The following is a 12,526-nucleotide window of genomic DNA, read 5'->3' as shown; positions in this document are numbered from 1 at the left end:
CAAGCAAACCACCTCATCCCTCTTTAGTCACCCAAATGGTGATATTTCTGTTATTTAGGGCCTACTGTGGCCCATCTTACGTTTGTTGTTGGTCCTTCCTCGTTCTCGGCCACACAGCTTTGCAGGTTGAACGAGAGGTCATTGCAGTTCACCAGAACGCGCTTGCCAAACTTCTCCTCAAACTGCTTCACGTCCGGCTCTATTCCTGAGAAATCTAGTTTCTAAAGACAATGGAATGCAGTGGAAGATGTTAACAGTCCATTAGGGAGTGTTAGGTTGATTCTTATTACCCCATGAGAATAAACAAACTCAAAGGTGCTTTACATACCTGTGTGTCAGGATCCAGGGTGAAAAGCTTCAATCTGGTCTCGCTCCTCATCCTAGACTCTATGTCTCTTGAGCTCTGAGGAAAAGAAAGGCATTTCCCAAACTGACTGAAACCACCAACTGTCTGACGTGCCAGAAGCATCATTTCAGAGATTTCCACTCAGTTGTTTTTAACATTAGAGGATTTTTTTTTTGACACTGGCGTCCATCTGGAAATGAAGCTTCAAGTTTTACAAGCTGATCACAATGGGCAGGCAGGCTCAGTGGTGAGAGTCAGGTGGTACCAGCATACATTTCAGCGCAGCAGACAGTAACCTGCCAAGCTGTTTCCCATGTAACTGTTACCACGCACATATGGCTTTACTATTCTGTACCACTCAGCGCTATAGCAGCATGAAGAGCCTTCTTCTAAAACACCAAATATCCAGGAGAAAAAAAAACCCTGTAACTCATCAGTCAGCTAGTGATTTAAAAACAGATGTTTCTATCCTCAAAAATCTTGATGCAGGTGTTGTGGAATGCATGCTTTAAGAGCTTTTTGGATGAAAGCCAAATAATACTCTGAATGGCAGAAGTCACACTGAAGAGGTTGTTCTGAGAAGTTTTAGTGCATCATGGGACAAGTGGCCTGTGTTTAATGTCAAGCCAGATCCACAAAAACAAATGAATTACTGACAAATTAGGTGTGTAACCAGTAACACTAAATCTAAATTCGAGCCACATGTTTGTGGCAACTTCAGTGAGGAGCAGAGGTTTAATGCTTCAACTCTGTGATGATGTGCTGAATGTTTGAGCATCCTGCTGAGAAAGCAGGACCTACCTGAAAGCTGTCCATGCTGCCAGAGGAACTGTCTGACTTTCCAAGGTCATCATCTTGAGGAAAATACAAGAAATCATTCAATGTAGGCAAAAGATTAAAGAGCATAAACAGAACCCCCCCTTGTGTTGTAAAACTTCCTTAATTCCTTACTGACATGTGAAAGTTTGGTAAACGGTAATTCAAGTGCAGAAGAATCAGCCAGGATTGAGATGAAGATACTGCAGATCTCAATGGCATATTTTAAGACAGCTCAGAGATCTCCTCAAGCAAAATGTTTTTTTCCTATGCATGATTAATAAAACCTGAGGAGTTAAGGGAGATTAGTGGAGCGTTTTGTTCAGAGGCATTGAGCCTCTTTCCTCCATGGCTAAGCCTCCTATGAGACAGGAGGTGAGTATTAAAAACCTGGGTGGTCTGGTATCACATTGCCACATGGCCAGGAAGACATGAGCCACTAGTAATGAGTGGATGTTGTTTTGAATGAACAAGGTCTCATTGAAAACATCCTCAGGTACATTACAATATCCCTGAGTAAATAAACTGATAATGATGGGTGGATTTACCAGATTTTCAAGAGTGGATTATTATTCCACATAAAATAACTGAGGGCATTTTTCATCTTAGGATGTTAGTTTACAAAATATCACCATTGCAGCTTCTTTAATCAGCTACATTAATTACTGTTTAGTGAACTTTTCAGGCTGCAATAAATTATTACTTTCATCATCAGTTATTCTTTCAACTACTTTCTTAATTAATTCTCTGTAAAATGTCTGATGACAGCAAAAAATGTTCATCACGTTTTCCAAAAACCCAAACTGACGTCTTGTCCATAACTCAGATATTTAGTTTAAAATCAGAAGTAATCAAAAGCTCGAGCTGGATATTCATTCTTAAAAAGTAACTCAAATTATAGCTCATGTTGTCTGGACTATCGCTGATGGCTTTTCAAAACCAAACATTTTATTTGTCACATAATTTATCTAGTGCGATCACATGAAAGTTGACATGTTTCAACCCGCAAGAAGAGATTTCTACAAGACTGTGAAAAACACCAATCGTTTCTCAACAAGAGGCTGGATAATATTTTGTCAAGCACAAAATAATACTCCACTTCATATTTGTGCTCCCTCAGGTGGTGGAAAAATACACACCATCATGGATGTCTCCATTCCTCTTCTCCTGCATAGCAATCTCAAAGCTGCTGTGCAAGATCTTGTTCAGAGTGTTGATCCAATCCTCCATCTCTCCTTCGCTGTCCGAAGCGAGCAGGTAGGTGCTCTTATCCTGCATCTTCAGCTCAAAAGCAAACCGCCGAACCTTGTTATTCTGTAGCCACAACACAGGAGGAGATGAGATAAGAAAAAAGGAGAAAGATGAGAACAGAGGGGGAGAAAAAAAAACAAAACATATGAATTATATAAACTTGGAAGATAAGAAATTATTCAAGAGTGTGGAACAAAAAAGTCAGAACAAAGACTTCTTGTTGTTGACAAGAGGGAGGTTTCATTGCCAAGAGTGTTGATATCTGATATTGAATGATTGATTGGGTTCAGGCTTTTGTTACATTTAAAAATCAAAACTGTGGACATGGCAGGGCTGAAGGAATGTTTCATCTTACTATCCAAAGCTAACATCTAACGACTGCCAGCTCACCAGAAGGCAGCAGATTCTTAGTTTTATGATCTAAATCATTGCTTGCTTCACTTTAATTTCACCTCTCACTCTTTTCCTGGTATTCCCAAAAACCCGGATGTGTATGCAAAGTAAATATTCAATTGACAATATGCTGGACATAAAATGACAGTATTTAGCAAAAATCTACAAAGCGTGCGTCACTGTTTTGGAAAGGGATGGTAAGCTTAACCACTGATCTAATTTAACTACCACAGAAAGCAAATGCACAGTGTGAGTCAGGGAGTGTTTCCATCTGCTAACAAAGCCTCCAGCTCTGCCAGGACCGCAACAGAGACTTTCTGAAGCAGGATGGAGAAACAGAAAACAAGACCAATCTGTAGAGTTGAACTGTGACCTCCAAACAGCCTTGATGTTGCTGTCCCATTTTGGGTTCATAGCATTTCTCTATTACAGCCCAATCAGGACCTGTAAGTGCTTATTCAGCTGCAGTTTGTCCATGATGTCGTGGTCTGTTGCTTAAACATTTTGAAGCATTCAAGCAATATTTCTTCAGAGGAATGGGGAGGTCATCTCATTATTGTGAGCAGTCGGTGGATTGTTATGTTATGGTTATCACTGTAGCCTGCATGGGATGTTGAAAGATCAGAGTGGGAGTGACTCGGGGGGGAGAGACTCATTATCTGCAGACTGGCTCCATGAACATGCAGAGGAGAAAGAAAACTGGAGTCCTGATGAACAGACTGAATCATCTGATAGGTACGAGAAGCAGTCTAAATTTTCTAGACGAAGCAACTGCACAAGTATTTTTAGAATATTGTATCTGCATTCTTATGGCAGTGAAGGAGCAGAAAAGAAAAGATAAAATAGAAGCTCAGCTCACAGTTATCAGTTATGTGAGTCATTGTTAACCCAACATGGACCACCGTTCACCTAATTGACATCTGAAATTCTTAGCGCGTTTGAGCATATGTTGGACCTTTAACAAAGCTCAGAGGCAGCTTGAGGCTCAGTATGATGTCACTTCACATGCCAATACAGCTGCAGAGTTAAACATCTGGTGCTCCACTCATGGAGCAGTTTCTGCTGCTGGCCGAGAAAACCCCTTGACTATATACTATACTAGGTATTGTGCAATAATATAAGTGTTACTGAATGAATGTATTCCCCATTAGCAGCAGCATGGTCACCAACCAAACGATTTCCTGATTGGATTATGTGTGTGGTAATTGGCATATGATTGACTAAATAACAACATATTTCGAGAGCATCTGCTCAAGTTGAGTTTCGATGAATAAAATCTAAATTAAAAGAAATCATGTTTTGGAGGCAGTGTTATTTGACAGTTTTGGCTGCAGAACTTTCTGTCTTTCTGTGGTGCAGCTTTTGTTCCCACTTTATCAAAGAATAAATCTGAGTAATCTGCACCACATTTGAGATATCTCTGTTTGTTAAGTGTCTATTTAGAATCCAGTCAGACTCTTTCAGGTTGCTTGTTTGTTTGTTTTTTCATAGTTTTTGAATGTCTACACAGTTGATCTGTGGATTATTACTGAAAATGTACAACAGTATTTACCCTTGCACACAAATGGACATCAGTAGGTGTCCTTCTAATCACTCAAAATCTAATTGTTTTATTTTTTATTCTTTAGTTTTATTCTTTTCATTTTCTATTTAAACCAACAATTTATTTCTGATTGTATATCCACCACTTCGTTTTACTGTAATCATTTGAGAAACAAGTTTTATGATACGACATATATGAACGCAAACCTTCTGTTTTTGTGACGTCTTGTTAAAAACATATTTTATGACACAGAAAACCGTTCAATCTGTGTCTCATCAGACTGGACTGAACCGGGAGGTAAATTCTTAATTCACTTTTTCCACCACTGGGGAATGTAGCAGAGTGAAGCTCTGTGGTTGAAAACTGGGAGGTTTGGAGGTTCGGGGAACCCGGTGGACAGCACAGCCTGCACTGATGAAACTTCCAAAAGACATTCAAATAACCAACGTACCCCTCTCCTCCTTTGACATTTTGGGCTCGTTACTCTCCCCTTCCACAAAAAAGGAATCAGACAGTCCCGGAAAAACCCTAAACCCTCCATCTCATTCACCAATAAACAAATCTGATTAATGCCAGCTGGCTGACACATCAGTAAAATCGGGTTCTTTCCAACTCCTGATATGATGGACAGATGATAATGCACCCAGTGAATCCTGGCCTACATTCAGACATTTGCACGTGGCATTGATTGTGAGGCCGATGGAAAGTGCGCGGAAGTGAGACCTCAGCATTCACCTTGTTTCACCAGCTGAGAGTCAGCAGTAAAGCAGGACCCTGGGGAGGAAAGAGCTCAGGTTTCAGGGAGAGGGTCTCACAGACACTCTCCAGCCGCAGTCCATCACTGTTTGAGAAATTAGTCTTGAAAATTTCCCTAGTATAGCTTATGTTTTACTCTGCCATGTTGGAAAATACAATAATTAGGACAGGAAATAATTGAGAGAGAGGAAGCTGCCATGTCCGTATTCACAGTTTATTCCCGGTAAGCGGTGTTTAGGTTTCCACAGGGGACCAGACCTGTAAGTCAGTTAAACAGTGACTGCCACCCAGACAGAAATGACTGGAATATCTCAGAGCATACCTGAACCACACCCATACAGGAGTCCAAGAAAATGGTTCCTTTGGGCTCTTTGGAGATCTTCTCATCCTTGTAGAAGTTCAGAATATAAGAGCCGTCCCCAAGCTGGGTTAGATGGAAATACCTCCTCTTGAATGACTGAAACAAAACAAAAAAAATAATAATCAACTTTAAATTACTGGAAAACAAAAGGCAGTTTTTGGAATATAAGAATTTTACTTTTCTACAGAATAAAACTAGACTGCCAGTAAGACACCTGCACAAAAAAACACACACACAAAAAAAAAAACAAAAAATACAATCTGGTACAAAACTAAACATCCCATATTTAAACACTGGATGGTTACAGTCAGGACTGTGGGCTATTTAAACAAAATTCATTAGACATGAAGGTTTGTGATGGAAAAATTATGTGTTTAAGCCACAGTCTTGTTTAAATAATACAATTAAGGACAATATGGACAACTGACTGAGACCCATGTGGCCTGTTGATGTTTTTTAATTTTGTTTTTGTAAAATTCCTTCATCTTGATAGTGTTCGACATAACAACAGTTAAACGACTGACAAATCATGCCAGTTCTAAATGTCTCACCCTCATGGTGACGCTGATGGCACTGTTCATGTTGCCTTTATACAGCCAGCCATGTTTTGAAATCCCACCTTTCTGGGACCCTAGGGAGGCCGTGTCCTGCAGGAGACACCAGACAATTTAATACACAATACATGCAGTACATACAGTAATAAGGGAAAACAAATATCAGTAAGTTTTTCATATGCTGTAATACACACCAGTCAGCCACAACATTAAAACCAGACAAGTGAAGTGAATAACATTAATCATCTGTTTACCACGCAGTGTTCTACGGGGAAACCTTGGCTGCTGGCAATCACGTGGATGTTCTTTGACACACAGCACCCACCTAAACATTGCAGACCAAATACACCCCCACCCTCCACGGCAACGGCTTTTCCCGTCACGTTTTGAAAACAGCTCAGGAATGTCTTGAGAATCCCAACCTGAACAAGAAGCTGGAACATGAACCGGAATAATCCAAATCCAGCCTCCCACCCTGAACGCACAGGACCCAAAGGATCAAACATTCCAGTGACCACAAAATACCCCCAGAGGTCCTGTGTGCCTTCCCCTGACAGACCAGAGCTGTTTGGGCAGCACATGGAAGACATACCAAATATTAAGCAGGTAGTTTTAATGTTGTGGCTGATAGGTGTAATCACAGTTGTACCAGTGGAGTGAAAGCATTTCACACTCACGTTAGTACAAGGTGTAACTAACCTCATACATCAAAAAACTGTCACATGCTCCCGAAAAACTGTCAAAATAAACGAATATGCAGAGACAACACAACTCTTTCTCTTTCTCACAACTCACAGGCAGCTTTTTCTTAAACAACACTCGACTTCATCTGGAAGTCATGATGATCCACTGTGAAAACGCAGTGGATCATCATATCACGGGCCTCAGCCTTGCCTCACTGGGCAGAAAATCTTTGATGTTGTGGTTTGAGATGACACAGAGCCCCCAGTGTCATGTAGGTCTGTCTAAGTCCAAACAAGCAGGCAGAGGGACTTTAAACAAACTGTGACAGTTAAACAAAATAAATATCTCCATCTTCACGGCAGATCCGTGACACACGGACCCAAACGTCTCCCTCTTTCAGCATGAGGTCATGTCCCTCCCATACCATGGGACACAAAGCCACCGTGATCCGCCAGCTATCGTGACCTGCAAAAATAAACCAATTAGGAGAGTAATGAAGGAAGGAGAGACGAGGACAAACTCTAAAGCCCAGTCCTGGTTTAGATCAGCCCTGGATGAAACAGAGGACATGTCATTTGCTGTTACACCTCTCGACCCTGAAAGACTACAGTGAGGACAATGAGTAGAGTGGATGGCCTTTCAAGATGTCTTCATCCTGGCCCAGCATCACTTCTTCTTCTTCTTCTTCTCTCAGACTAATAAAGCAGAAGGGGCTTTTAAAGTGCTGGCAGGAATTATAATAATTTCAGCATGCCTTGTCGAGTGATCTGAAAAGCATCTGGAAAGGTTCAGTACCTGTTTCTTTTCGTTAGTGTCTAGACAACATTCACCAGTCCCCAGAGAGGCAGACAAACCACTGCGTTCGTTCTCTCTGAACTCCAGTTTGCCCCAGAAAACTTCATCAAGTACAGAAAGAATATCAGCCAGCCAAACAGTTGCCTTAACTAAACTATGGTCAGACAAAGAAGAAATCACACAAACAAGTGTTGCATGTGGTCCAAAGCACACAATCACAAAATAATAAATAATGAATGATTTATTCTGGGGATTCTTTCATCTGCTCCATTTAATATAAATCTTTCAGTGGAAGAAGAGCTAGAGGCAAGCAGGACTTGATTGAAGGGTAATTTGAGAACAGGACAGACAGTGACAGCTGCATTGACTAACACACATGTAAAGTGAAAACACACACTGTGCACGGTGTGCAGGTCTTGTGTGTCAACTGTGTATTTCAGTGAATATCATGGGACATTTTGTTGCCTACAGGAGGTGCAATTTGACATATCATGTGTGGAACAAAGGTCGGGATCATCATCATACATCTTGCAAGGTAGCACGACCTTACAACATGTTAAATTCAGCCAACATATTTGTCATCTTTGAAGACTCCCACCAAATCTGAGCGTCTGTCAGGTGACTTATGAGCCTCCTCGTTGCGCACTCCTCCAAGTCATTCCAAAGACAACAAATATTCATTTTAATCTGCACAAAAACACACACACCCACTCGGTCATACATGAATAAGAAGAGGATGAAAAGATCCAAATGCTGTCTGAAAAGGTTTGAGATGTGGTGTGTCATTAAAAGTCTTTAGGTCTAATTACACTTAATTCTTTCCATTAAATTCAGCTATTAGACACAAAAATGCCTTTTATCTGTTTAACAGCTACAATAAAAGCAGGCAAAGCTGATGACTCGAATTAGACACATTTAGCAGCATGCAATCCTTTCTGGGCCCAGTTTCTAATAAAGTAAATAATCCGGACCAAAAATACACTCGAGAAACAGTCAGTTCACTAGCAAAAAACATAAAGTTAGACACAGACTCACCTCATCTTTGTCAACATCCTCATCCACTTCAAATACATGGACAGCCAGTTTGTCAGGCCTGGACACTTTGCTGTAAAAGAATCCATTCTCATTAAAAGGCATCTATAGCTGGTGTTAACGAGATCACAACAGGTCCAAGTACCTGTACCTGCATTGATAACTGTAACAATTTTGACTGTCCTTCAAAAGATGCATTTCAGAATAAAATACCATACTATGTTTTTACTCGAACACATTTAGCTTCTGGTACTAGTTACTTCCCCCGCGACCCTGATGGATAAGCGGTATAGAAAACGGATGGATGGATGGATACCAGTTACTTAAAATTAATTCAAATAAATAATAATATTTTAGATGTTAAACATACAGGCTCATAAAATATTACCTTTGTTTACCACTTTCAATTAACACATTTTCTTCTGATGTTTAGGTACTTTTAATTGCTAGCAAGTGAAATCTTCATCATTTAACAGCACTGGATATCCATGGCATACTGAGTTTGGCTTATTTGCTTTCAGTCTACAAATCTTTCTAGCACATGTGGTCTGAAGTGGTGTGACTAAGATTATGTCATTTTTTCCCTCATGTGTTTGTCATTTTTTTTTTTTTTTTAAATTAACGTTGCATATTTGCAGTCATCTCAAGAGAGTCCGAAAAAGGCAACATCATGGCAAATGCAAAATCCAGGAGTGTTGAAAAGCACCACTTGACTGCTCATTGAGACATGTTAAGGTGTATACTGAATGCTGGAAAATGAAAAACGGGCCAAGGGTACGAATCACTGTGACTGAAAATAATTTTTAACAAGCAACCCACATCATGGTGTATTGTTTTAACTTCCCTAGATTCAGTAAAGTGACAGAACATTTGGCAGCGATGGTAATATCAAAGTCATAAGGTCATTGTCAACTCATATCCTAACATATTGGCGGTAAAATGGATAGTCTTCAGGGAAGAGGCTGGAGCTGATGACACAATCTCCGGACAATGAGGGTGGTTTCCACACTGGCCACAGTTTTGAATTATCCAGTGCATCGTAAAAAGGAAACAGTCTTTTGTTGCAAGGAAATAAGAATTATTACACCGTGTTTCCGTGTAATTAAGTCACAAAAACATTTTGTCAGAGTCAGGAAAAAACAAAAACGTGACCTAGGTGTCTAGGTGACCTAAATGCACGAAGGACTGTGCGACTGTGGGTGCACCGTGTCTTTAACTTCAAAGCCTCTGGCATCCATACATTATATGCAGTAGCTGTTCTTACTTGCCCATCGCAAGAATGTTGTGGCACAGCAGCACATTAAATCTGTCAGTATAGTGTGCAGTATGTCAAGACTTACTTTGGAAGCTGGCGAAAGTCTCCAGAATAGTCCTCATACTTGTAGTTGACGACATGCCAGTCAGACTTGTAGGTCTTAATGCACTGACAAGACAACGGAAACCGATTACAAGGCCACCATGGCATACAGTACAGTACAGTGTGTCATACAGTGTGCTATAAAATATAGATTGCAGCGGTACTTTAGGGCTGTATTAAGGTCTCAGTATGGCTCAAAGGAACAAGTTTGCAAGATGTGTTGTTCTGACATGTCTGACGGCACGAGTGTTTGTGGATGTTCAGAAAGGCCAAACTCAAAGGCGGGGAGAGAGAGAGCGAGACAAGATGCAGTAATTGTTTAAATGTGGGAATAATAGTACACACAATCGTTCCTTGAAGATACTCATGGTGTTGCACTCACACGCATACTCACAACTTTTTGTTTGTCACAACTGGTCAATTGCTACATGAAACGGGCAAAACTGTGGAGCGGTAGAACTGGAAAAAGTTACAGTAAGAGGCAGCCTTCCCAACTGGAATGCTGAAAAGCTATGGGAGGAAGACGCTGTTCGACTATATGTCTGGCACTTCAGGTGAAGCACACTGACACCATTAACCATTAAAATTATGTGTAAGATTTAGCGACGGCTAGTAGTGTGGCTGTACGTTACAACCAAATGGACACCCTTCAGCTCACCCTCCTCTCAAGTGGCCACTAGAAAGTGAAAGACCCTATCCAGAACCAGTGGAGAAACATGGCAGAGCAACGTGGCAGACTCACTGGAAACCAGTCTGATCCCTCATCATATAAAAAAGGCTCACTTTGAGATTAAAAAAATACAGTTTCAGGTGATTATATATGAACTATGAATATTATATTCAATTTTTGCCACTACATGACCATAAATCCTATATGCTGGACCTGTAAAAAGTTTAGGATAACAATCCCATAACACTGTAGGACTCAAAATGGACAAATAGTGATCAAAATCGATGTGGTAAAACCAGAGGTACTTTCTTTTTTGTTTGACGCATCCTTCTTTCCAGTCAAGACCAGACACCTCCATCCCTCTGCTTTCATAGGCGTAGCACTCTCCGAGATGTGTACAGCTTCTACACTCTAAGACAGTCTGACAATCCTCAGATTTCAGCAGATATCCCTTGAACAGTAAACGAAACCTATGAAAGCTGAACAAAATGCAGCGGCTAACAAAGTATTTCCCTAAAATTGCTTTTATGCATCCCGGTAAAACACAGTCACAACACAGTGGTTGTTCTGAGGAACAATTAAAGCCTCTATGCAGTGAAATCCCTAAAGGAAAAGGAGCGTATGGTGAACGTTCACACGCCAACTTAGTATGACCACCCTCCAGTACAAAGTGGGAGGGAATGAATCTCTATCTCCCTTTACTGGGAAAGGAGACATCTGTTCATTGTTAGAGTCAGTGATAGCAGCAGCTCGCTGGTATCTGTGCTGCAGAAATACGTGCCATTTACAAGAACTGCTCCGTCAGGGAGACAAAACGCAACCCGATCAGGAGAGCGATCGGAAACAGAGAGGCTCCCGCTGGGTTGATCCGCACAGCTGTCCCAGTGATGTCACATAACACATGACGCATGAGTTTTAGTATCTTTATGAGTTCAGACAAGGCTCCCAATGGCCTGACTTTTGACCTGGATGGTATACTGTCAGCAACCAGCTGGTGGCTGGCTTAAAAAGACAGTAAAGGCAGTGTGCTTGTGCTGGATGAAAAAAAAAACCCACTGATGGTTAGAGGGAACTACACCTCCCCCATCCTACGGCCATAATTCATCACTTTAGCACCAACATGAAATAATTCACAATACATTTTTTTTCCCACTGGAATCAGATTAAATAAACACAGTTCAGGAACTTCAGTGTGTGTTTTTACAACTTGTTTACAACTCATTCTGTCTTTTCTTAACCAGTTAGATAGCAGATATGGTCAAGACTCAGCACAGACAGACAGCATTATAAACCATCACAGACAGAAAATAACCAGAGGTTTGATAACAGTGTTGAGCTGTGGAAATTAATTAGACATCATTCCTGTGTTTTCTGGCATAAATTGATATTACTGAGGAAATACAGCACACGCTGTAGCTGCTTCCAGTAATGATCTTTAATGAGCCCAGGCAGCATTTACGTAACAGTTTCTACAAGCTACTTCCTGAAGAGCTGCGTACATCGCTGCTAATATTAGGTCACAGATTTGGTAATGACCCACATTAGTGTCAGTATTCTGCATCGATGTGACTGTGTGGTTTACAGACAGGTGATATACTGTCCTGACCACTGCTTAGCCTCTTGTATCAGACCTAGTTCTATTATTATATAACCCATCTATGTTTGTGCAGTTTTCATTTAATATTCTGTGCTTAATAGAAACATACAGAAATCGCTCTCCTATGTGCATGTTAATGCAAACATGATAATGCCATGTTAATGCCATGCCATTTATAGCTAGAAATTCTCAATAGGATTAAATATTCAAGGCTTTATAAACAATAATAAAACTTAAATATTGATATTTATTAAGAGTGTCATACTTGGTTGACATTGGTCCGGCATCAGATTTTTGTTTAAAATGTTCCTAAATCCTCATTAAAATGTCACTTTATTTTCCATCTAAGCCCTCCTCATTCCAAACCAGTG

The 12,526-nt window shown here is 40.6% G+C and overlaps 1 protein-coding gene across 11 annotated transcripts in view; it reads right to left on the bottom strand.

Moving 5' to 3' along the window:
• Positions 1–12,526, bottom strand: part of zmp:0000001200 (dedicator of cytokinesis protein 9) — a 72,284-nt gene that overhangs the window by 22,657 nt on the left and 37,101 nt on the right. For all 11 annotated transcript variants that reach the window (XM_046403474.1, XM_046403479.1, XM_046403481.1 and 8 more), the window contains 8 exons: positions 9,872–9,954; positions 8,535–8,604; positions 6,018–6,113; positions 5,428–5,562; positions 2,302–2,476; positions 1,148–1,200; positions 329–403; positions 81–221 (listed from right to left, as the gene is read on the bottom strand). In XM_046403474.1, the coding sequence (XP_046259430.1) occupies positions 81–221; positions 329–403; positions 1,148–1,200; positions 2,302–2,476; positions 5,428–5,562; positions 6,018–6,113; positions 8,535–8,604; positions 9,872–9,954 (828 nt within the window). The remainder of the gene's footprint in view (positions 1–80; positions 222–328; positions 404–1,147; positions 1,201–2,301; positions 2,477–5,427; positions 5,563–6,017; positions 6,114–8,534; positions 8,605–9,871; positions 9,955–12,526) is intronic.

This window comes from Scatophagus argus, chromosome 11 (assembly GCF_020382885.2).
Source record: "Scatophagus argus isolate fScaArg1 chromosome 11, fScaArg1.pri, whole genome shotgun sequence".
Taxonomy (NCBI): domain Eukaryota; kingdom Metazoa; phylum Chordata; class Actinopteri; family Scatophagidae; genus Scatophagus; species Scatophagus argus.
The sequence above is the reverse complement of the archived record's forward strand: the minus strand, read 5'-3'. Positions and strand labels throughout refer to the sequence as shown.